At 38.2% G+C, this 26,238-nt stretch overlaps 1 protein-coding gene across 2 annotated transcripts in view; it reads left to right on the top strand.

Annotated features, from left to right (window-relative positions):
• Positions 1 to 7,736: 7,736 nt before the first annotated feature.
• The window catches only part of TAX1BP1 (Tax1 binding protein 1), an 82,060-nt gene continuing 63,558 nt past the window's right edge, over positions 7,737 to 26,238 (top strand). For both annotated transcript variants that reach the window (XM_057733612.1, XM_057733611.1), the window contains exons 1-4: positions 7,737 to 7,877; positions 15,070 to 15,238; positions 18,609 to 18,711; positions 25,144 to 25,331. In XM_057733612.1, the coding sequence (XP_057589595.1) occupies positions 15,077 to 15,238; positions 18,609 to 18,711; positions 25,144 to 25,331 (453 nt within the window). In that variant the 5' untranslated portion in view covers positions 7,737 to 7,877; positions 15,070 to 15,076. The remainder of the gene's footprint in view (positions 7,878 to 15,069; positions 15,239 to 18,608; positions 18,712 to 25,143; positions 25,332 to 26,238) is intronic.

Genomic DNA, 26,238 nt, shown 5'->3' with positions numbered 1-26,238 from the left:
AGGCATTCCACCACCAGACTGCCAACAGTGCAATGCAGGGTGCTGGATGCTGCCAGCTTCCACGCACTGCAGGTCAGCAACAGACAAAATCCCCTGCATCGCAGGAGCTTGACACTGGGAAAGCTGAGTGGGCTGCAGAAGCAGGACACTGAAGTCATATACTCGGCAAGAGTCTGTTGAGTGGGTACTTGGGAACCAGGAAGCAGAATCCTTCCCTCTTTTTTTTTTCTGGCCTCACTATGCGGGATGCAGGACTTAGTTCTCCAACCAGGGATGAAACCTGTGCCCCCTGCATTGGGAACACACAGTCTTAACTTCTGGAGTGCCAGGGAAGTCCCAGAATCCTTTCCTCTCGTAATGTCCCACTAGCACTTCCTACTGACAAAGCTTAAATCATTCCGGCTGGCAATGGAAAAATATTGAAAGGACTCAGTGCATGTCCACAGAGCAGGTAAAAAGGGTGAATTCAGAACTGAGAGGCAATGGATTGATAATTTACACAACAATAATCTCCAAATTCCACCCCCTCAATTTTTAGGGCCCTCAAAAATGTTTTAATGTTTTATGAAGTAGGCTGGGTATCAGTCAGGTAAATGGCTGAACTCTCCAATCACAGGCAAAATTCAAATTCCTTTTCATGGATCTCTTGAGATATAGCCAAAGCATGGGATGTGACCAGACACCAGGTTAGCATCCATGTGGTGTGCATCGATATTAAGATGGATTTGCCTGTCTAGAGCACATTATGCACGTTATGATATTAATGCAACCTCTTTTGGTTTGATGGGGGCAGCATCCAGAATAAATGGGGTAAAGGAAGGATGGGAACTGATGGAGTGAAATATGGACAATTCTTTTTAGTGAGAAGTTTGGTTGTGAAGGTGAAGACAAAAAGGCAGTAGTAGCTAGAGGGCAACATGAAGCTGGGGAATTAAAAACAAACATAAATGACAGCGCCTTGAGCATGTGGAAAAGACAATGGGAAAGATCCAGTGGAGACAGAGGGCTTGACTATAAGAGATAATGTAGAGTTCCTGAAAAGGTGGGAGGGGACAGGATCTGTGGAAACAAAAACACATCAGCCTAAACTTTGATTCAGAATTTGTTAAAATTAAAACTTTAGAAGGGACTCTTGTGGGACTTTCCAGGTGGTGCAATGGTTAAGACTCCGCGTTCCCAATGCAGAGGGCCTGGTTCAATCCCTGGTCAGGGAACTAGATCCCACATGCATGCCACGACTAAGGAGCCCACCTGCCACAACTAAGACCCAGCGCAAATAAATAAATAAATAAATAAAGATAAAATTTAAAAAATTCAGTATGTAATCTGAAAAAATTTTTTAAAAAAGATTATCTTAGTAATTTTCTTAAAATAACTTTTATTAATTTTAATTATCATTGCTATGCAAGTGACTCAACAAATAAAGGTATGTGATGAGAAACACAGGAATGGACCTTGTTGACGTAAGTACCCCAAGAATTCAAAGTACTATGCTGGCTTTTCCTCTTCTCAGGAAGATAAGGGATAAAGGTTAGAGAATATTTACATACCAGTGACCTCTCCGTGGCACAAGGAACAAAGAATACTGTTAGGAGCCAGGTGGGGCAAAGGTCTTACTAAAGTATAAAACCTCTGTGGGCTCTGTTTCTTAATATCATAAATTACATAGTTTCTCTCTTTGATAGTAATACTGAGCAGGGCCCTGTGGGGCTACTGGGTACAAAAGCCTTCCTGTGTCCCCCATTTCTTTGATTACAAGGAACAGGCATCACTCAGCCTCCATGACCTTCTCTGAGTTCCAACAGGCAGATTCAAGCAGTTGTTAATTAGGGAAGGGAGGGAATGTGAGACAAGGGAGAAACAAACAGTCAAGGGAAACAATAGTGCAGCCTTGGGGCAATGTCCTGGTTTCCCACCAACAGATACACACAACAATATCTTTGAGCTGTTTTACAGAGACTGAAACCCCTGCCAGGTGGGAGAAGCTAACAGCACGATGATGTGCTGCCCACAGGCACATAGACCCCAGGCCGGTTGGAATCAGAAGGTTGATGGTGCTGACTCCCACTTCCCTCACCACCAACCCATCAGAAGAATGTCCACGAACTGATCACTCCCTCTTTGAACCATGACTATAAAGCTTCTCACTACCCTCCCCAAGGTGGGACACAGTTTTGAGGGCATTCGCCTGATGTGGCACCCTTTGCCTGGCAAAGCAATAAAACTATTCTTTTCTACTTCACCCAAAACATTGCCTCCGAGATTTAATTTGGTATTGGGGTACAGAGGCCTGATCAGCTTTAGTAGTGCAAGAAACTTCCCCAAACACTCAATTTAAAAAAAAATTTTATTTATTTATCTATCTATTATTTTGGCTGTGTTGGGTCTTCATTGCTGCGTGTGGGCTTTCTCTAGTTGTGGAGAGCAGGGGCTTCTCTTGTTGTGGAGCACAGGCTCTAGGCGCACAGGCTTTAGTAGTTGTGGCACATGAGCTCAACAGTTGTGGCTTGTGGGCTCTAGAGCACAGGCTCAGTTGTTGTGGTGCACAGGTTTAGTTGTTCCACAGGTTTAGTTGCTCCACGGTATGTGGAATCTTCCTGGACCAGGGCTCGAACTCATGTCCCCTGCATTGGCAGGTGGATTCTTAACCACTGCGCCACCTGGGAAGTTCAAACACTCAATTTTAACTTCAAAGTTTTTGCTTAGTATTCCCAGACAAAACCTTTAGTACTAAAGCATATGATGACCAGAGTCCGTAAATGTGTTTGTTATAGGAAATTGTACTTAATCTGCAAGATGAAAAATCAAGGGCGTTTGGGGTATTGGAAATAATGTTAATGAAATGATAGTCCATGGACTCTGAGTTGGATAATGAGGAAACTGTTAAAAGGAGAGAGTTTAATGGATTAGAGATCTTGATGAGTTTGAAAAATAGTTACAGTGGCCATATTTGAATAAGCAAGTTAGAGGAACAGGATGTTGTCGTCAGAGAGCAGGATACTTGAGTTTGAGGGTGAAACAATTACAGGTGATTATAAGGTCCAAGGTATGACCATGGAAATAGGTATCTGAACTAGAGTGGAGGAGATTATTGGAGATGAGGAATTCAAGAAATCAAAAGGCCAAGATGTTGGCATTTTAATTCTAATCTCATCCGAGTAGACACTGAGGGGCTTGGAATGGAGAGGAAGGCTATGCACTTGGTAATAGTCTTCAGTGAATGAGGAAGAGTGACCTGGAGATCAGCAGATGACAGCAACAAGAAGGGAAGAGCGTGTTTAACTGGTTGGCATGCAATTCCAAGGAGCAAAATTTTATACAAACATTTGGGAAAGTAATGTAGGCAAGCCATAAGGAGCAAGGAGTACATCAACTATCTCCAAACAGAAGGTAAGAGGAAATAATCTGCTGTACTTTAGAGTGTTTTATTTATTTATTTATTTATTTGGCTGCCCTGGCTCTCAGTTGCAGCACACGGAAACTTTCTTGCAGCATGTGGGATCTTTCAGTGCGGTGCATGGGCTGTTTGTTGTGGCGCACAGGCTCTAGGGTGCACAGGCTCAGTAGCTGCTGTGCATGGGCTCTCTGGTTATGGCTCTAGGGCTCCATAGTGCATGGGCTTAGTGGCATGTGGGATTTTAGTTCTTCAATCAGGGACTGAACTTGCGCCCCCTACATTGGGGGCGTGGAGTTTTAACCACTGGACCACCAGGAAAGTCCCTACTTTAGAGTGTTTTGAATCTTCTCTTTCTGTTTATCCAAAACCTACCATTATTCAAATCTTGTCTTTAAAAGCACCATCTTTTCAACAAAGGTTTACGTATATATTATTTTTTAAGGAAAATCATTTCTAGCAATGGGAACTGTTAATACAAACTCTAAAGAAAGCCAGTATTTCAAAAGATGAGGACAACTCGTTTTACCTGCTTTCAAAACCTGTAATGATACTTCTATGACATGTGTATGTGAACTTACTTTTTACTGATTTTCAACCCGCGTTGTCCCTAATTATCCCATTTGTGCCCTTTTAATTATTCTCTCTACATAAGCTTCTTCTATACCTTTTCAGATGCTGTTCCTCTTTCAAAGGTTAGAGTCCAGTTTCTTTAGCAAATAATAGCAACAATAATATTTCTGTATCATTTCTTCTTTCCACTTTACTTTTCAGAGTCCATCTCCTACAAATCTAACACTTCACTGTCCTATCTTGTACTATCTTAACTAGATTTAGAGCAGCTTTAGTGAAGAAACTGTGGTTTTGTTGCAGAAAAAAAAAACTGATCCCACGAGAAACCAAGCATAACACTCGGAGAGTTGGAGAACTCAGGTTTATTGAGCCGGCGGACCCAGACGAGCTAACGCTCCAAAATTCTGGGGGCCCTGTTTCAGGGGAGTCTTCTCCTTATATAGGTTAAAACATACAGCTATAATTGGTACAAACTGATTGACTACAAATTACTATAGGTCACGGGCAGTTACAGAGCGCAGGAGTTGCCATGGGTTACACACATAGTAGGGGGTCCTAACAGGAACTTGTAGGAGCCGTACATTCCATTCCTATCAGGACCAAGGTCACAATTTGCATCTCACATTGGTTGCAGGTTGAAGTTAATGGTCACTTAACAAGTCTATGTGCAAAGGGTCTCAAACAAAGGCTTGGGGTGGGTGCCTAAGAGTGAGACAGTCTTCCCTTATCTGATCACTCTTAGTAATTCATTTTACTGTTTAACTGAGTGGCGAGCAGGCCTTTGCAAGATAGAGGAGAGTAAGCAATTACAAGTATGGAAGTTTCAATTTCCTCATCAGTTTATTCCTTGTTTTCCCCAGAGTACCTAGGATAACCCAGAGCACATAGTAAATGACCAAAAAGCCCTTATGAAGAAGCAGCATGGCTTGGTGGACAATGCAAGAACTTTGGGAGTGATAAATTTGAGTTCAAGTCTGATTTGCCCTTTTTGGGATTATGGGAGGTTATTTAACTTTTCTGAACCCACATTCCCCTGCAAAACAAGGATAAAATCTTACAGGGTTACTGTGAGGAGCGGAGACAACCTAAGTACCTACACAGTGACTGGAAAGCACTGTGTACTCCACAGATAGGAATTATTATTGTTTGTTGACAATCCTCTCCCTATGTGACTCCTTTGCCCAGGTTCTTATATAAGGGAATTTCCCTGGTGGCGCAGTGGTTAAGAATCCGCCTGCCAAAGCAGGGGACACAGGTCCCCACATGCCATGGAGCAACTAAGCCCTTGTGCCACAACTACTGACCCCACATGCTGCAACTACTGAAGCCCACACACCTAGAGCCCATGCTCCACAACAAGAGAAGCCACCACAACGAGAAGCTCGAACACAACAAAGAGTAGCCCCGCTCGCCGCAACTGGAGAAAGCCTGCGTGCAGCAACGAAGACCCAATGCAGCCAATAAATAAATAAACAAATAAATAATAAATACAGAACAAAAAAAACCTTAATTAACAGTCTACATCTACCTCCACCAAGAGTAGTGTGTTGTTCACACAAGCCTATAATGAGTTCTCCCATCTCTGAATCTTATTTTATACTTTATTTTTATTTTCATACTGTATGTTATACTTTTGCCACCTATATTTTCATGGATTTCTTTCTTTTCCTCCCTTTGCTGTCATAAGTTCTTCTAATAGAGGAACAGTGTCTTTTAGATATTTTCCCAATCAAAACACAGGTTAGATGGTTTCTGCTAGATTAGGACAACTGCTTCAAAACTGCTTGAAATTGTAAATGCTCCAGAAATATCATGGGATGCTGAGGGATTTTCTTTCCAATAGTTCTTTAAACAGGTCTACAATCCCTCATTCACTATTTTGTAATCCAAAAAGCTTTGAAAATCAAATGTTTTCTTAACATTTGGTGGCAAAACCTATCCTGACCTCAACTCATTTGTCAATAAAAACAAAGTGGTAAAACCTGATCTGAGCTGAAGACTATTCACTCTATTAACCCTACTTAGTGGTGTCATAATTTCTCCTGAAAAAAATATTAACTTGATTATGAAGTGCTGCCCTAGACCTGTGGGATATTATGTAACATAAGTACACTTCTCTAAAATCTGAAAAATTCTGAATTCTGAAATCCATCTGGCCCAAACCATTCATATAAGGGATTGTGGATCCATATCTCTTATAACCCTGGTACACTGCCATGCATATAATAGGCTAATTTAAAAAACAAGTAAATACTTAAAGGATATATATTTATCTTGCTGGGAGGAACACTGTCTAAAAATTCACGTGATCATTATTATAGGGATTAAAGCAAGTTAAATTTTCTGAACTAATACGTTCATGGGGAAAATAAAAATTCAAGAAATTACTAAAAATAACAAATAAAAGTACCTGAACAAAAAATATTTTCCTAGTATGGTTTTTATTAAGTATACTGTTTTCCTGATTTCATTAACTGAAAATTGGTGGTAATTAGAAATTTATTATGTGCAAATAAGTCATGCGATTAAAAAATACAGAGTGAAACTTCTGAAAAACCATGCTTAAAAAGTTCACTGCTGTATTTACATTTCTTAAGAGGCACAGACTGCTACTAGAAGGTTTCTGCCAGTAATGCCAGTGATTACTGATATCACACCATTTCTTCATCTGTAAAATAAGGAGATTGGTACTAAATGGTCTGTAAAGAGTCTTCTGAAATCTGTGATCAAGTATTATATACAGAACAATATCAAGTTCAAAGATTTCAATATATAGGAAACAAATCAGTCAACAGATATTAAGAACCTATATTGTCAAAGGCATTGTAATCTTAAATATGTGGAAGTAAAATATATTGAAGAGGATTTTGTATGTCCTGAATTTAGAAGATGCTTCAGCGTCTAACTTGATCTAATTTATTGTCCTTTCTTCATTGGTGATCTTGCAAATTTTATCAGGACTTTACAGCAATACAGGAACATAATGAATTAGAACAGAACAAGAACACACTTGCTTCCGTGGAGTCAGAATTTAAACTAACTGCCTACTCTAGGAGAGTGAGATGTGTAACAAAGTGACTTTAGAAATTATAACGGAACAGAGAATACAGGGCTAAATTCACGCACACAAAATAACATAAGTAGTTAACAGCTCATAGAACGAGGTCACTGCTGGAGCAAGAGGAAAAAGAATCACAGGGCACTAGAACTGAAAATCTCCTAGGAGAAACCGAGGTTTTACAAAGGAGAAAACCTCGTACTAAGCACCAGACTGGACCAGGAGTTGGGAAAAAGCCCAGGGGTGAGGGGTTGCAGCCCCAGCCGTATAGTCCTCCTTTGCTCCCACGGTCCTCTACTTTCCGATCCACAAAATAAATGGATTCGCTTAGATTTTTAAAGATCCAGGCAATGACATGGTACCAGTCCATACACCTCTGGGCTGCCCTTTCCACTTAACTGGTAAATTACTTAACTTTCGGTCAAAGTAATAATTAGCCAAAAATGCATTACCCAAACGGACCCTGTTTGGTTGCTACAAAGTCTGAGCGAAAACGGCGAATCGGAAAAAAAGAGGAGGAATATCCGAGCAGATGGAAAAGGCAAATTCGGATCCCTTTGGGTCCAATGCCAGGTTGCCTGCAGCCAGGGTGGTTAAGAGCCCTGTACATCCAAGTTGGTGTTTCCGCAATTGGGCCCTAGAGACACAGACCGGCAGCGCCGGCGGCGGCGCCGGCGGCGGAAGGGGCGGGCCCGTGGGCGGAAGTGACTCGACGCCGGCTTTTGGCCCTGTGGGGAGGCGTAGCCCGTCGGTAGAGGGAGGCTGTGGTGGCGGAAGGACCTTGGTGGCTGATGGCGGCTCAAGCTCGGAATCCTTGCTAACATTCCCCTCTGCCCTGGAGTTCCTCACTCGGTAAGCGCCTTCCCCGGCCCGCCCTAGCGTCTTGCGCGGCGCGGACGCCCGCCGGAGCTCTTTGGGGGCTCGTGATACGCCCCTCAGCTCTGGAGTCTAGGGGCCTGGTCCGTCTCGGGAATGGTCTCCGTGGTGACGATGCTGCCGAATGACGATGCTTTCCTTCCCGAGGACAAACCTCTTCTCGCGGACTACGATTGTGACGGGGGTGGGGGCAACTTCGGTTAGCAGTGGAGTGGGAAAAAACGAGTGGTGGCTCCCCGCACGGCGGGGAGGCCCTGGGATAGGCCTTCGCTATGGGGGGGAGCCGTGTGGGACGTGGGCTCTTTGGCGGGGGGCGAGTGACTTCTCCAGGGACTCCCGGAGTAGACAGTGCCTCGCTCGAGGCTCAACTCTAGGGTGAGTGTTTTGAGGGCAGCGTGTGTGTGTGTGTGTGTGTGCTGGGGGAGGGGAGGCAAGCTTGGGAAAACATCTGGGTCGTGCCGGGGCGGGACGCTCGCGTTTGCCCGTGAGGAGTGAAACCCAAGTGTTTTGGTTTGAGTCTCTGTAGGGTTAGGAGGCGGAGACTCGCTGCGCCGCCTACGCCTGCGGGCCATAGGCGGAGTTAGATGTTTGGGCCGGATCTCCGACTTCACCTGGGCTGCGGAATCTGAACGCTTTCCTGTCGGTTTATAAATGGCCCTACGCCTACTGCTCGACGGGATTTTAAATCTTCCGAGGAGTCATGTTTGTCTTTGCTTAGGCAACTTTTCTTGATTTCACAATTCTCTCTCCCAACACCCCAGAGGTTGTGGACAAGTCCCGACAGGCGCTCGTCATTTCGGGGAATCTTTGTTAAGAGATTAGTGTGCGTGTGTGTGTGTACTGATAAACATATATTACCTTATTGGTAATAATTTTGTTTGAGAACGCCATGACATTTGACTTTCTACATATATTTTTAGGTTTCACAAAGTAGTTATGAATTGCTGTTGTGTCAGGGATGGGAAAATAAATCTTAAGTTTTCAACTCTGCATTCCGCTAACTTGTAGAATTTCTACAAGTTGCATGCAGCAATTACTAATTATAGTTTTGGAGCTCAATTCCAAAAGCGTTTAAAGAGATTATGTGAATAACATGTTAATCTGAAAAAATGGGTGTTTATTCTCAGCGTGTTATTTGGGTATGGAAAAGAGGCTGAGGCCAGGCCTTCGTTTTGTTCTTATCAGGGATAAACTTGATTTCTTGAAGGATTACTTAATTATGTTTTCTAGTCATCACATTGTTGAATTGCACACCCCTGTTAACAATTATAGTTGCAGCCATTTGTGTAGAATTAACCAGTAAATATCTTTTCCTTAACGAAATAACAGGTATTTTGAAATTCTAAGTTTCAACCTTTTAATGATGTTAAATAATTATGGAGCATCATAACCATGCTCCTTTTGACTGCTTTGGGGGAATTACCTCACATATGAAGTTTATTGGATTGCATTCTTTTGGAATTTGGATGTTACTAAGTAAAATTTTGGCTATATCCACTTCTGGCCTTTTAAAGTTTATTTTGCCCCAAGTAAACTCTAACGAGAAGGTAAAGATTTCTTCCCCTCTGATATAATAAAAAGCCGAGATCATAGCTTTTTAGAAACCAACTTTTAAAACAATCTAAAAATTAAAGTGGTGTGAGAGACACCTGGACAGAGTGTAGTGATACTCAGCTGTAAGGAGTTCTGGAGATAGGTAGAACTGTGAAAGTGCAAAATGATAGATTGGTGGATTTGTTTCTGCCTCCTAGAAAGTTTGCTGATAATGTTTTTCTGGTCTGTAAACCAGCTGATACTTTGATCTGAAGTATGAATAATTGGAAGCTATTAGAATATCAGACATTATTTTCCTTCAGGACTGAAGTTTGGAGATAAATTTAAAAGTTCATATATTTTTAACTGAAGATTTTAAAAAACTTTCACTAAGTTTATTAACCACTGTGTGTAATGTGTTTCTATTGCAGGAGGTCATACATGAGTTTTTATTATTAATCTTTGTCTACTTTGGTGTTACTAACTTTTATTACGAAAATTTTCAAAATACCCAGAAGAAGAAACGGTTAAGGGAACCACTGTTTTGCTAATCTTGGCTTATTACCTCGTCAGCACATTTATTCTTTCCCCTGGATTTCTTAAAGCAAATCCTGGATATCAGTATATTTCACCTATAATTAGTTTCTTGTCTTTAACTGATAAGGGCTTTGAAAAGAATAGAATCACCATAATAATATCACAGAGAATAAAATTACCTTTTTTGTTTTTGAATTCTAAGTGTTAGAATTGACAAATTATATAAACTATTTATCTAAATTAAAAAGCTTAATTTGATTCTGTACATTTAATACACAGAAATTCTTAATATAGTCAGTTTCCTACTTTATTTGATTAAGGCTTACACATTTTGGGCTAGTCAAGTACAATGAGTATCAGGAGCCACTGCAAAAATACTACCACAAAGCCAGATCTGGTTTGGGCTTGAAAAAGTTCCAAGAGGAAGAAGTAAAAATAACATTGAAATCCTCCTCCCTCCAAATTTATTTTAGCTAGCTTCTTAACTGAATGCCCATTGCGTATTATTTATTTTTTCCTTAGATGTTGATGAATCCTCAAAAATAACAGTTGGATTTTAGATCAGAAACTTTCTGCTGTAAAGCTTACAGCATAACACGTAAAAAGAACTCTAGAGATGTTAGAACATTGGGGAATAAAGTAGGAAACATGGAAGAGGGCCTTGCAGGCAGCATGTATATGTATTTCAGACTTTGCTTCCCAGCCAAATCTCTCTGGTCCCTCTTTTTTTTTTTTTTTAAACAACTGTTTGTTCTCATGTTTTTTTGTTTTTGTTTTTTTTAACTACATTTTCTTTTTTTAAAAAAAATTATTTATTTATTGGCTGCGTTGGGTCTTCATTGCTGCGAGTGGGCTTTCTCTAGTTGTGGAAAGCAGGGGCTACTCTTTGTTGAGGTGCATGGGCTTCTCGTTGCGGTGGCTTCTCTTGTTGCAGAGCACAGGCTCTAGGCACACAGGCTTCAGTAGTTGTGGCTTGTGGGCTCTGGAGCACAGGCTCAGTAGTTGTGGCATACAGGCTTAGTTGCTCTGCGACATGTGGAATCTTCCCAGACCAGGGATTGAACCCGTGTCCCCTGCATTGGGGGATTCTTAACCACTGTGCCACCAGGGATGCCCCTATTTTTGTTTTTTATTTATTAATATTTTTTATTGATGTAACATTGGTTTATAACATTGTATGTTTCATGTGTATAACATTAGATTTTTACCACTGTATACACCACAGCATGCTTGCTACCAAAAATTTAGTTTCCATCCCCCGGCAAAGAGTTGATCCCCTTTATTCCTTCTGTTGTTCCCCAAGTCTTCCTCCCCCCCCCCCATTCTTGGTATGTCCTGGTTTGATTTTGTTTATTTATTTTTTGGTTTTTTTTTTTTTTTGGTCTCTTTTCTTGACTAGAAAATTTTTATTTATTCTTGGCTTGCATCTTAATGTACCCATGTTTCTAGAGGTTATACTTCACTTTAGAGAATGGGAAACAAAATTTGATATGGGAAAGCTGCTTCCACTTCCTTTTATGGTAGGGGCTATATTTCCTCTCTCCAACTGAGACACAGTTTGTCCTTTTTCTCAGAATGTTATTGAAGCTACACTTCCCAAGCATTACCACAAGGTGATGCAGCGACTTTGCACATTACTTCCCCACTGGGTGGTATATGGGTCCGTGTGTTTGTGTGTACCTGTGAGCATGTGTACTGTATAAATCTGCCTGTGAATCATCTTGATACATTAGCATTCTCAGTGAATTTCAAGGTTTTTATAAGCTTACCCATCTTTTCACTTCATTTCTTCTCTGTGTGAAGAGTGAAACAGAAACTGTGTGAGAATTAAATATTTTACTGTTTAAAATGAGTTGATTCATGTTGTAATTACATTCAGATTACATTTATCCATGTTAACTTTATGACTAGAAGCTCTATTGGAATTAAATTAATTTAAAAAAGTGATAATGGGAATGGAATGACTTGTAAAATGTTTCTGTATTTATAGTCGCAGTGAAATGTTTAAAAATGTTGAAGTGTAGAGAGATTAATGAAGGTTATTAGTGGGATAAATACAAACTATCTTACTCTAAGGTTTATAAGCATCATTAATATATTTGAAGTCTGATGTTAGGGTTTTGTATTTAAAATTTGAATTTTGAGGAGAGGGTTTAAAAATGAAATTTCATGTTAATGTGTTTAAAATAATGAAAATAACACATTAATTATACTGGTAAAAATACAGTCAGTTTAGTTAAAAGTCCTCTTAAGTCGTCTTTTCACACATAACCCTTGTGAGTAAAGATTGTATGGTGTGTACTTCTTGAGTGCCTTTTGATGCATTTATAATCATATATACACATGTACATATATAAGTACGTATGTGTATACCTTCATGCTATGTTATATCTTAAAAACTTTTCAGTGAACTAGAAGTCTAAGGTTGGATTATCGATTTTTAAACACTGTGGTAATTGAGGTTAAACAAAAGTTTAAAGTCCACTACCTTGTTGTATGACAAATAATTACTGCTTTGTTGGTTTAGTTTATTTTAGGAATCATGTTAAGTTTTGTGAAAAAAGTTTCATTCTCCAATGGCTTTTAATTAAAAACATGGGAAACATCCTAAGCTAGCCTTGTTTTCTCCTTACTGAATATCTTCCTCAGAGAAACTTAGTCACTCTCTCCATAGAAAAACATTACTGATTCACTGGCCTCAGTTTTGGTAGTTGTATCTAAAAGAGTTTGATTCGGTTAACTTAACTTTAGTCTCTCTCGTATTTTATAACCAGTAGTGAACATTTTCTCAAAACTGGAATCAAGGGTTTTGTTTTGTTTTTTAAGAGGCCACTGACTTGAAAGGATATTATCATTGGTGACCTCATTAACATCATGACATCCCCTTGAGCCCATATTTGCTCAGACTATTCAAAGAACCAAAGTAATAGAACTTTTCACTTATTTTAGGCAGTTTCTAGTGTTTGTGCTACCCTTTCATTTTTCCAAAGGCTTTGGGTTACCAGCTGGAGAGTATTGACTGTTAAGTCCTTCTGTGAAACAGGGTTGCTAGTAATAAAGCCTTTTTGTTGGTGCAGAAGTATAGGAGGTTTACTACTGAATGCATTCTCTTTACCTTGGAATCCTGGAAGACCTTAGTTGGGGAGGGACTACAGACATCCACCCTGGTATTCTATTTACAGTGGCTTCTAGGTTCACGACTGACAGTCTCTTTATGGGATGTCCAATATATTGTATCTCCTGTAAGTATAAAGCAGTATTTTGACCATAACAGAAGCAGGGAAGACATGAGAGGAAAAGTGGACATTTTCTAAAGTGTTTGTTATTTCAGAACTTTAAAAATTTGCTTTAGTATTTCACACAGATCAGCAAAAGAAACATTTGTAAAAGGATATTTTCTTAGATCTTCCTAGCAATAAAGATGTCTTAGTAATTGTTAAAATGCAAGTAGTGTTGGGAATTCCCTGGTGGTCCAGTGAATAGGACGCATTCACTGCTGTGGCCCAGGTTCAGTCCCTGGTCAGGGAATTAAGATTTCACAAGCCATGCAACGTGGCAAAAAAGAAAAAAAGAAAAAAAAAATGTGAGTAGTGATACTTCTGTACTTGTCCTGTAGAAACTTCATTGATTTGTGAAGTAATTTAGTAATTCGGTTAGCAAATTCATGCCCCAGTTTTTCCCATTATTACAGAGATTCCTGTTTTGATGACTCAGAAGCAAGTGTCATAGTGTCAGTGTCATTGTTTCTGATGTGGTACTGTAGAATGAGTGACTGTACTGAGTCTGTGACACACTGTATAGAGATAGATTTGTTGAGTAAATCCTCAGGTTTATCCTTTTTCTCAAAAGTAGAACACAAAATTTGGAAAACATTTGGGTCTTGCAGATTTTTATAGGCCATTTTCACCATTCATCTGCTAGCTAGTGGTTGGTGCTCAGTAAGCCAGTGAGCATTCACTGAATCTATAGTAGATTCTCAACAGTATGTATTTCGTTGGTTACTATACATTTAAAACTACATATATTTATTTTTAATCAGTAAATTTGTGGAAATGGTACAATAATATTGGAAGTCAAGTTAGGATGAAAGAGTGGAATTGATATAGGTAGAGAGGAACAAATAGGCTCTGAACTATTTCAAGTAGACTAACTGAGATTTTTACATCATTTGAGCGATTTGAACAAGTGTGTACCAGAAGCCAAAGAAGACAGCCTAGGTCTGGGAATCTGTGAGAATTGCTAATGAAGACTTAAATTGTTGGGTTGGATCAGAGTCTAAGTAGTAGTTCTCTATCCTGGCTGTATACAGGATTAAGATTACTTGGGGAGGCTTAAAAAAAATGCCTGAATGTACACACACATGCATGCACATGCCCAGGTTCCATTTCCAGAAAGTGATGGCCTTTATCTTTTTTAAGACCCCTGATGATTATGTTATGTAGCCAGTGTTGAGAAAAGCTGGCCCAGGGGATCATGAATGTGGTCAGGAATGCAGGCACAGAGAGGTTGGCATCCGTCATAGGAGCCTAGAACCTAGCGGGGGGATGCGATGGGTCAGATTAGGGAGGAAATTAAAGTTTAAGGGTTCAGCATAGAAACACTGCTGGTTCATTTGCTTTCTGTTGCAAAAGAAGCAGCGAGCTAGGCTTTGCAGGAGAGTTGAGTTTGTTTTTGATTTTGGTTTTTAAATTTTTAATTCATGTAACTTTCTGAGCCATGTTATAAGTTAATTCTCAGTTTGTGCTTTTATATTTAATCACATTAAAAAAATTTATTTCGCTGCACTGGGTCTTAGTTGCGTTATGAAAACTTAGTTGTGGCGTGTGGGATCTAATTCCCTGATCAGGGATCGAACCTGGGTCCCCTGCATTGAAAGCATGGAGTCTTAGCCACTGGACCACCAGGGAAGTCCCTTTAATCACATTTTTAAGATGGAGTTCCAAAGTTAAAATATAATATACAAGTATGTCTTTCCAATAATTATGATATGAAAATATCCATGTAATTTATATTAAATGTTATGTATTTTCTGAAGGTATGAGTATTTTCAGAAGGTATGAGTTGGTATCATTAAATTTGTATGATTTACTTGTTTCAGATTCACAATGACATCCTTTCAAGAAGTTCCATTGCAGACTTCCAACTTTGCCCATGTCATCTTTCAAAATGTGGCCAAGAGCTATCTTCCTAATGCACACCTAGAATGTCATTATACCTTAACTCCATACATCCATCCACATCCAAAAGATTGGGTTGGTATATTCAAGGTAAGAGGACTTTCTGCATATTTCTTCTATGTAGGTACTCTGTTTTCTTCTTAAGAGGTTGACAAGTAGCTTATACTAGTCTTGTCTTAACTCTACATTAATGGCCATTTTTGTAAATGTCAAATGTAAAACGTGTAAACATGAAATATTTAATAGTGCAGGGTAGTGTGCAACAAATGTTGGGAACTTCAGTTCAACAGACTTACGTCTCTATGATCAAAAGGTTCAACTTCACTTAAGGTCTTATAAAAATTTTTTCAAATCTTTTTTTTTCTTCTTCTATTTTCTTCATTTCTTACCTGAAAAAAATGATCTTTTCCTTTGGCTTTCTATATCATTTACTATCTCGTCATTTGTAATTAATTTTGTGTAGCTCTACAGTTATATTATTATCTCTTCTGTCCTGCGTTGTTTAAATATTCCTTATATTGTGTTATGCTTTTATAAGAGCATTCTGTTTTATATGACTAGTAATCTTTGAGTCCCAGTTCTAATATTTTGCCAATCATTTTGTGTAATATATGCTTGAAAATTACATTGAGATGATCATTACAGTGGTGGAAGTTTTTTGGCAATTTCAATTCTTGAGAATGTAATGGAGAACCAAAACATAAGAATGTCCTTTGAACAGTCAAAATGTCATAAATGTCTAAACAGTAAAACTTACTTTTTTCCTGGGTTACTTTAGATTCTGAGTATCAATTTATTTTATTTTAGAGATGATTTATTAAAATCAAGACCATTAGGTCTTGAAATTTTGATTGTGTGATCTGTAAGTTAAATAGCAAAGAAGAAGGAAACGAGTAGCTGCTAGAATTAGGCACATTGAGAGGATCTAGAAGTGAAAGTCTGGCCTATAGAGTGAGGAGGGCAGAAAAACTTTATTGGACAAAACAAAGTTTTAGCGTTTAGTGATATTTCAGTTCCTTTTTGAATCCCTCATCCCTTGGTGTTGCTGGATAGATGAGTTATTTACTCTTTATTTATTATTTTTTTTTAGGCTTGTCAGATTCCAGTATGGAGGTACATTCATTGTAAGCTTTTTATGAAATCAGTATCAGTTTTAATTTTATGAAAGAGATGAAAAACAAGTTAAAGATACTAAGAAGTGACATTTTCTGCAAGAATGAGTCAAAGAGAAAGAATAGAGCAGGGAAATGAGATTGAGGGAAGGGCAGGGCATCCCTGGCAGGAAGATGGCATTCGCAGAGGCACAGGGGTGGGAATGTTCATGAGAATGAATTAGTTTAACTAGAACATAAACGTCATTTAGGGAAGTGGAGGGAGATGAAGTTAAGCGTCAGTCTTTCCATTTCCGTGGAGGACCTTCAGTGTTACGCTAAACAGTTTGCTCTTTTCCTCATGGGCAGTGGGAAGTCTGCATATGTAGGTATGTAGGCTGATGTGTGATAAATTGTATTTCAAGAAGATGAATCTTTACATTTTTCTTTCATACTACTTATTTATGTCTTCTGTTTTTTTTCTCTCTCAATTTTTAGTTAATGGCCTATTGTTTAAGCCAGAAGCTTATGACTTTCTCTTCAAATGCAGCCAAACACCAATTCTATTTTACTGCCTACTTATTTCTGCATTTTTAATATCTGCCTTAGTTCATGCCTGTCGTCTCTTTCCTTTTTTTTTTTTTAATTAATTAGTTTATTTAATTTATTGGCTGCGTTGGGTCTTCATTGCTGCACACGGGCTTTCTCTAGTTGATGCGAGCGGGGGCTACTCTTCATTGTGGTGCTACTCGTAGTGGGTGGCTTCTCTTGTTGCGGAGCACGGGCTCTAGGCGCGTGGGCTTCAGTAGTTGCAGCACATGGACACAGTAGTTGTGGCTCACGGGCTCTAGAGCACAGGCTCAATAGTTGTGGCACACGGGCTTAGTTGCTCCGCGGCATGTGGAATCTTCCCAGACCAGGGCTCGAACCCGTGTCCCCTGCATTGGCAGGTGGACTCTCAACCACTGCGCCACCTAGGAAGTCCCACGGTGCTTATCTCTTTTAACACACATACAAGCCTTTGAGATTGTTACCGTTATCTGCATTTTAAAGAGGAGGGAACAGAAATAACTTGTTGGAAGTCATATAGCTAGTAAGTGATCTTTTTTGTCAGTCTGACCTTACTTTCTGTGCTCTTAATCACTACAATATACCATGCTCGCAAAAATTACCATTCATGGAGTGCCCATCATGGGTCAGATACTCTGCCAAGTATGTTCATCATCTAATTCTTCTGACAATTCTGGGAGAAAAAACTGAGCCTTAGGTCAGGAAAGTCACTTGCATCATGCTTTCCTCAAGCTTCTCACCTGTAAAGAAATGAATAGTGTCTTTTTCAAATGTTTTTGACCATGACACACAGAAGGAAATAAAAATTCTGTGATTTGACCCAACAAAGTTGAATACAAATATACCTGAAACAAATTGTCATGAAACAATACTTAGCCTTCATGCACTGTGATGCTTTCTAATTCTATATAATTAAAACATAAGTGTGGTTATGAACCACTAAATTGATATTGATTATCACTTACTACTGGGTTGTGACTGACAGATTGAAAATACTCCTTTGGAAACTAAAGATTACTAAGATTCTTCCAGCTTCAATATTCTGGAATCTCTAATCCCAAGTCAATCAGAATTATAGAACATATATATATAATCAAACCCTGTGGATGATGCATAATTTCTTGTATTATGCTGGCAAATAGATATCTAGTACCAGTTTTAAACATATCTAATGTTCAGTATTTACCACAGTACAGTTCATCTGGAAAATAAAGACTGAGATATGTAATGTATATATTCATGTTGTAAGTTGGGAATGTTTTAGAGAATGGTGGGACATAGGTGGTTTTTTTGTATATGTAAACACCTTAGGAATAAAGGTAAAAATAAATTTTTACAAAATTTACCATTGTCTGTAGGCAAGACTTGCTAAAGATGAGAGACTAGTGAAGTTTAATCAGTGGATTTAAGGAGGAGGAGGAAATCTGATTTTAAAAAAACACACTAAAATTTGAGGCATAAAATAAGTTTTAAAACCTTAGTGAAATCAAATTTTAAGTGAAACATAAGTTTTTATGTTTGATCATGTGTGCTAAGATTTTCCTTTAGAAATTGGATATCAAATTGCATTTTAATACACAGTAGAAACTCTACTATTATAGATTGTTGTAACATCAGATTATAGCTTAATAAAAAATTATAATAAAAATTTGAGGTGCTTGTTAAAATGCTTATGATTTGTAAACATATTAACACATGCTTTAACTTTAGGATGCAGTAAAAAAACCAATATGCTATAAGATATCACTCATATTAAACCACTTGCTTAAAATAACCATGTTTTTGTTGTTTTCCTTTAGGTTGGATGGAGTACTGCTCGTGATTATTACACATTTTTATGGTCCCCTATGCCTGAACATTATGCAGAAGGATCAACAGTCAATTGTGTGTTAGCGTTTCAAGGTAAGAACTGAAAACCAGAACTTGATGAAATTCGGTGTTTTATTGCCATTAAAAATGTTGTACCCCATTGTAAATGTGTACTTAATTCAAGCATGTCCAGTGGCTAAAGTTGAATTAATATCTTTATCAAACGTCATAAGAATGTAAATATCTAGTGTAGGTCACATGATATTTTATGCAGACAGAGGTTTTTTTCCTTATTGTCTTTCCTTGAAAAGAGGTCTCTACTTTTGATGATTTTTTTTTCAAATGAGAAAGTAATGCTGTTACTGACGTTAGGTAATATAACAAATTAGAAGTGAGAGAAATATTCCATATGAAAATCACAAAGATGATTAATAGGATTTGTCAAGTAGAAATTCTATAGGGAAAGTTGCCTATAAAATGGATGTTAGTAATATAAAATTCATTTTTGTCTTAGCTTGGCATTATATACATATTTTTTAAAATACTCTTATTTAAGGAGGAGATATACCTGGTGTTGCCCCTCCCCCCACATTCTGTCTTCACAAAAGTGATGGCTAGAGCTCTAGCATGCCTCCTGAGGCCATGAGGGGAAGGCCGAGATCAGCACATATATGTCTCTCCTGACATGTCGGAGGCACTGAATCAAGGCCAGCAGGCAACTGCCTCCAGATTGCTTGTTATATGAAAAAAATACACCCTGTTGCTTTAAAACAAAACAAAAATTTTATTTAGAAATCTATAACAGAATTTGCTGCAGAGTGATTTTTGTATTAAAATTTTACCAACTTTGGATTGTAGTAAAGCAAGTTCTTAGTCTAGTTTATACCATGGACTCTTTTTGGTCTGGGGAAGCCAGTGGACTCTCTCAGTGTAATTTGTTTTTAATTAATTAATTTATTGGCTGCATTGGATCTTCGTTGCTATGCGTGGGCTTTCTCTAGTTGTGGCAAGCGGGGGCTACTCTTGTTGTGGAGCATGGGCTCTAGGCTTGTGGGCTTAACTACTTGTGGCATGGTGGGCTCATTAGTTGTGTCTCATGGGCTCTAGAGTGCAGGCTCAGTAGTTGTGGGTGGCACACAGGCTTAGTTGCTCCGCAGCATGTGGGATCTTCCCAGACCAGGGATCAAACCCGTGTCCCTTGTATTGGCAGGCGAATTCTTAACCGCTGCACCACCAGGGAAGTCCCTCAGTGTAATATTTTAATACACATAAAATGTTTAGAATTGCAAATGAAGCCAGTAATACTCCATTGTACGGATGTAACATAGCTTATTCATCCATTCACCTATTGAAGAATATCTTGGTTGCTTCCAGGTTTTGGCAATTGTGAATAAGGCTGTTATAAACATTCATGTACAGGTTTTTGTGTAGATTTAAGTTTTCAGCTCATTTGGGTAATTAGCAAGGGGTATGATTGCTGAATCATATGGTAATATGTTTGGTTTTGTAAGAAACCACCAAACTCTTTTTCCAAAGTGGCAGTACCATTTTGCATTCCCACCAGCAGTGAATGAGAGTTCTTGTGGGACTCCATCTTTACCAGCATTTGGTGGTGTGTTTTTAATTTGGGTGGTTTACATTTTTAAAAAACTTTATTGTGAGGTTTGTATGTGTTTTGTGTGAACAGTAGTTGGAAATGTGATCACATGGAGCTTGCATATATAAAAAAAAGTTTCCTTATGCACTGTGACAAGAAACACATATTCAGAAGATAAGATTTGTACTGTAACATAGGCAAAGATTTAGGTCCTCATAGATTTCTTTTTTAATGTCTTTATTTATGTATTTATGTATTTATTGGCTGTGTTGGGTCCTCGTTGCTGCACTTGGGCTTTCTCTAGTTGTGAGTGGGGGCTACTCTTTGTTGTGGTGCGTGGGCTTCTTATTGTGATGGCTTCTCTTGTTGTGGAACACAGGCTCTAGGCGTTGGCTCCAGTAGTTGCAATGTGTGGGCTCAGTAGTTGTGGCTCGTGGGCTCTGGAGTGCATGCTCAGTAGTTGTGGCACAGTGGGCTCAGTTGCTCTGCAGCATGTGGGATCTTCCTGGACCAGGGCACGTACATGTGTACCCTGCATTGGCAGGTGGATTCTTAACCACTGCGCCACCAGGGAAGTCCCTCATAGATGTTTTATATTAAGAAAGTTACAAATTGTATATGTAATTTTAATTCGTAGCCTTTTTTTTAGATAATCAAATTCAAGTGTGTATATTGGAACTGATTTTGTTATTAAGATATTTGTTCTTAAAAGTTGTGGCTTTATTTCCAGTCATTTTTAATGTGATTAGTTTTCTTACAATAAATAAGAAAACATAGAGAATTTGTTATAGTGACTAATGAATTTGCTTATTTATGACAGCAGGAAGTTTAAAAGCAGTTTAAAAAAAAGGATAAAAGGCATCGAGTTTATTTCTGTTTATACTGTAAAAGCATTTTCATGGGAGCTAATTTTTACATGCTTTTGAAAATTCATCATAATTTTCACTTTGAAATTCAGAAATAAAAGCTTCTGCCTACCTAGAACTTGTTTGTTATATAGTAAACTCAGGATAGAGTCATGAAAAACTTAGTCATAGAATATTAGAGCTAGAAGGAATTTTAAGCATGATCCAAATAATTTTGCTTATTTTGTGGAGTGGTCGTGAGAATCCTGAAATGCAAAACTCGAAACAACTAATAAAAAGTACAGAAATGTAATTGTTTCCCTAAATGGACCCTTATTTGTTTACTATAATTTGATTGCTAATGTTATAGGCTATAGAACTGACTTTTTTTACTTTTTCCTATATTTTTTTGGTTTTTACTTTTTCCTATTTTACTTTTTCCTATTTTATTTTCAGTGTTGTTGATCTCATGAGAGCTATTTCTAGGTAGTTTTAAATTTCAATTCTGAATAACTACATCTTGTATCTCAAATAGTATTTGAACCATATTTTTTATGAATTATTTTTGTGAGGTTTAAAAAAAAATCAGACCTTGAATATCTAGTCTGTAGAATTTCTAATGCCATGATACCAGAGCTGATAATCAAACTATATTTTTTTCTCTTTAAACTTCAAAAGTAAGTGTAGTGGCCATTTGCAGAGTTACTCAGCCACAGATTAATAAATTTAGTAGTAGATACTAGGAGGATGGGGTTTTTAAAAACTTCAAAAATTTATTGCTAGATATTCGTCTGTTACTTTTATTTATTTTTTTGTGGCCATGCCTTGAGGCTTGTGGGGTCTTAGTTCCCTGACTAGGGATCGAAACTGTGCCCCTTGCAGTGGAAGTGCAACTGGAAAAGACCTACAGGGTCATTTCCTAACCACTGGAAAAGACCAGCAGGGAATTCCCAGTATTACTTTTTTAAAAAAACTTTGTATTTTAAAATAATTTTTGATGTAAAGTTGCAAAAATAGTGTACAGAATTTTCATCTACCCTTCACCCAGCTTCCCTTAATGTTAACATGTTGCATAACCGTAGTACATTTATTTAAAAAACCAGGAATTTAATGGTACAACAGTATTGACTAAAGTACAAACTTTATTCATATTTCACTATTGTTTCTAGTAGTGTTCTTTTTTTTTGTTCCTGGACCCAGTCCATAATCCCACATTGCATTTAGTCATCATATTATCATAGTCTTTTCCATTCTGTGCTAGTTCCTAATTCTGTCCTTGTCTTTCATGACCTTTACATTTTTGAAGAGTACTTTTCAGTTTTGTTTTGGTAGCATGTTCCTCGTTTTGAGTTTTTTCTGACAGTTTCTCATGATTAAGTTGAGGCTGTACATTTTCAGGAAGAATATCACAGAAGTGATATTGTATTCTTTTCAGTGCATTGTATCAGGGTACTTGACATATAGTACTAGTAATATTACTATTAATATTAATCTTGATCACTTGGTTAAGGTAGTGTCTGCTGGGTTTCTGCACTGTAAAGTCAGTATTTTTCCCTTTGTAATTTAATGAATTATGGGGAGCAATTTTGAGATAAGGAAATACCTTGTTTCTCCTCAGACTTTCACCCACTAATTTTAGTATCCATCAGTGGATCTTGCCTACAACAATTATTGTTGTGTTGGCCTGATAATGCTTTTCTTTCCTTTTCTTTTTTTAAAAATTTTGGCTGTGCTGGGTCTTCGTTGCGGCATTTGGGCTTCATAGTTGTGGCTTGCAAACTCTTAGTTGAGGCGTGCAAACTCTTAGTTGCGTCATGCATGTGGGATCTAGTTCCCCGACCAGGGATCAAACCTGGGCCCCCTGCATTGGGAGCGCTCAGAGTCTTAGCTACTGGACCACTAGGGAAGTCCCCTGATGATGCTTTTCTAATCTCATTTCTTGTACATTATTAGTTGGAATTATTATGTTAGGAAGAGTTGTCCTCTTCATGGATTCATGGATGTTTATTTTCTTCTGTGGAATAAAGTCTAATGCTGTCTTTTTTGTTGTTGTTGCTCCAATTGTTTTAGCTTTCTTTGGCCATTGGGAGCTCTATCAGGTGGGCTCCTGTGTTTTTCACTGCCCCCCTTCTTTTTTGAGAATTTATTTTTAAGCACCACAGGATGTTTCAGGCTTATATTTTCTCTATCCCCACCCCTCTGTGGACAAAGTTCAGTTGATTTTTAAAGAATGAAATCAAGTGAAGTTGATAGCATAATAATGAGGCTAAAAATTTCAAGATATGAAGGAATAATAGGCATAGTGAATGCGGATTTCTGGTAGATATTAATATCCAAAATAAGGTGAATGTATTCATCTTTGTATATTCATTTCACAATCATGCTTCCTTTTTTCAAGTCATTCTGGGGGATTCCAGAATTTTTATATTTGTTAATAATCTGCCCTCAGTATTTCTGAGGTCTGGATATAGGCTATAAAGCCTGTATATAATGGTAATGCAGAGTACACTGTGGAAGATTTTTTTTTAATGTAAAAAATACCATGGGAGCTTTGGAGAGGAGGTAAAGATTAATTTTGAGCTAGGATAATATGGCAAAATTTAAAAGAGGGTAACAGTTGAGCCAAAGAAAGAAGGAACAAATATTGAACATATGTTTGTCAGATAATGGGCTAGGTGGTATAACTCTGTAATCCATGGTGCTTCGGAATTTTGAGATAGATAGCTTCAAATCTTTTACAGATGAGAAAGTGGGGCTAAGGGAGGTTAAGTAAATAATAATTAGTAGTAGAGCCAGAATTCCAGAATAAATCTGTGTGGTTCCAAAGCTTACTTTTGTTCTGTACCAGTAGACCTCATTCTCTTTCTGTCTTTACACAATTCACATGTCTGGCATATTCCTTTTGTTAATATCTCTCTTTTGCATTTAGTTAATGTCATTTGAGGGAACATTTCTTTAAATGATGTATTCTCACCCTTGGTCGTCCTAGGGTTTTTTGTGTTTTTATTTATTTATTTATTTATTTATTGGCTGTGTGTTGGGTCTTCATTGCTGCACACGGGCTTTCTCTAGTTGCGGCGAGTGGGGGCTCCTCTTCGTTGCTGTGTGCAGGCTTCTCATTGCTGTGGCTTCTCTTGTTGTGGAGCACGGGCTCTAGGTGTGTGGGCTTCAGTAGTTGCGACACACGGGCTCAATAGTTGTGGCTCACGGGCTCTAGAGCACAGGCTCAATAGTTGTGGCACACAGGCTTCTGTGTCCCCTGCATTGGCAGGCGGACTCTTAACCACTGCGCCACTTAGGAAGTCCCCTCCTAGGTTTTTTTTTTTTTTTAAGAACTTTTATTGAGATACAGTTAACAGACAATAAACAGCATATATTTACAGTGTACAATTTGGTATCCCTATCTCCCAATTCATTCCCCCCCCAACCCTCCCTGCTTTCCCCACTTGGTGTCCATATGTTTGTTCTCTACGTCTGTGTCTCTATTTCTGCCTTGCAAACCAGTTAATTTGTACCATTTTTCTATATTCCGCATGTATTTGTTAATATATGATATTTGTTTTTCTCTTTCTGACTCACTTCACTCTGTATGACAGTCTCTAGGTCCATCCATGTCTCTACAAATGGAAGAATCTAGTTTTGATAGATAATTTGTGAAAGATAAGAAAGACATATCCCGAGTGCCTAGGAACAGGGTCAGAAATGAGAGGAGATGGCAAGATTCGTCAAATTCAAATCATTTGGAACCTCCCTGGTGGTCCAGTGATTAAGAATCTACCTTCCAATTCAGGGGACGTGGGTTTGATCCCTGATGGGGAATCTAAGATCCCACGTGCTAAGATCACCCTTAGCAGGGCAGCTAAGCCCACGCACTGCAACTGCTGAGGCTGCATGCCACAGCAGAGGATCCCCCATGCCGCAACAAAGATTGTGTGCCGCAACTAAGACCTGACACAGCCAAAAAATAAAATAAATTAATTAATTAATTGAAGAAAAAGATTTAAGGATCACTTTCTCTAAGAAAAAATCTCAAATAATTTTGTAACAGAAAATATAATAATTTGTTTGTTAACTTCCTCTTAGGATATTACCTTCCAAATGATGATGGAGAATTTTATCAGTTCTGTTATGTTACCCACAAGGGTGAAATTCGTGGAGCAAGTACACCTTTTCAATTTCGAGCTTCTTCTCCAGTTGAAGAGTTGCTTACAATGGAAGATGAAGGAAATTCCGACATGTTGGTGGTGACCACAAAAGCTGGTCTTCTTGAGGTTAGTACCAACAGTGAGCTGGTGATTCATAAATTTACATTATGAACTGGATTTTTTTGAACTGTGGCTTAAATATAGTGGCTTAAACTGTGGCTTAAAAATAGTGAATGTTTTAAAAGAGACCAATAATAGATAAATTACAAATAGCTCATGTTGATTGGTATTTTAAAAATTTTCAGGGTATGCAAGAGTATAATCTGAAAATCATGCTTTTTTAACTAAAATAATAAACTTAGAGTGTTGTTTTTGAAATACTTAAAAAAAATTTCTGTCACAATTATGTTACTGATTTCACTGCAGCAGGGACTGTCCCTAGGCTTATCAGTATTTTGTGCATAGAAGATCTGCAATAAGTGATTATTGAGAGAATTTAGACCTAAAACTTTCTTAATGTTCCCTCACCCTAACCTTTCTTTTTTAGGGATGGCCTAATCTGTTGATGGTAGAATAGTACAGATTTGGGGGTGAAGCTGATGGGAAAGTGGTGTAGAGCAGTAAGTCTAACTGTAATTGAATTTGAACTTCATTTCACTATATCACAAGCATGCTCTATCCAACATGTGGCAGTGAATCAGTGAAGCATTCCAGTCTTTTAATTTAGGTTGAGCATTTTTAGAATGATTTCTTTTCCTGTTCATCTGATCAAATGAATAAGCTGGATTAAGCATACTTAAAAAAAGCTGAAAAAGCTTCTCAGTGTTTTTTATTGAATATTTTGGAGTCGTTGCACTTGCATCAAAGGAAATTTACTTTGTAGATGGTCTAGTAATGCCATATGTCTTAATTTTTAGTACTTATTGAAGGAAAAAAATAGACCAGCATTCCTGTTTCAAGATACTTCTCTATGTTTTTAGCCTAAATCTAAAAAATTAGAATGTTATATTTGAGTTTCTGTGAAAAAGATCTT

Source organism: Hippopotamus amphibius, chromosome 4 (genome assembly GCF_030028045.1).
Source record: "Hippopotamus amphibius kiboko isolate mHipAmp2 chromosome 4, mHipAmp2.hap2, whole genome shotgun sequence".
In the NCBI taxonomy this organism is placed as follows: Eukaryota; Metazoa; Chordata; class Mammalia; order Artiodactyla; family Hippopotamidae; genus Hippopotamus; species Hippopotamus amphibius.
Note: the sequence above shows the minus strand (reverse complement) of the source record. Positions and strands in the feature narration are given on the sequence as shown.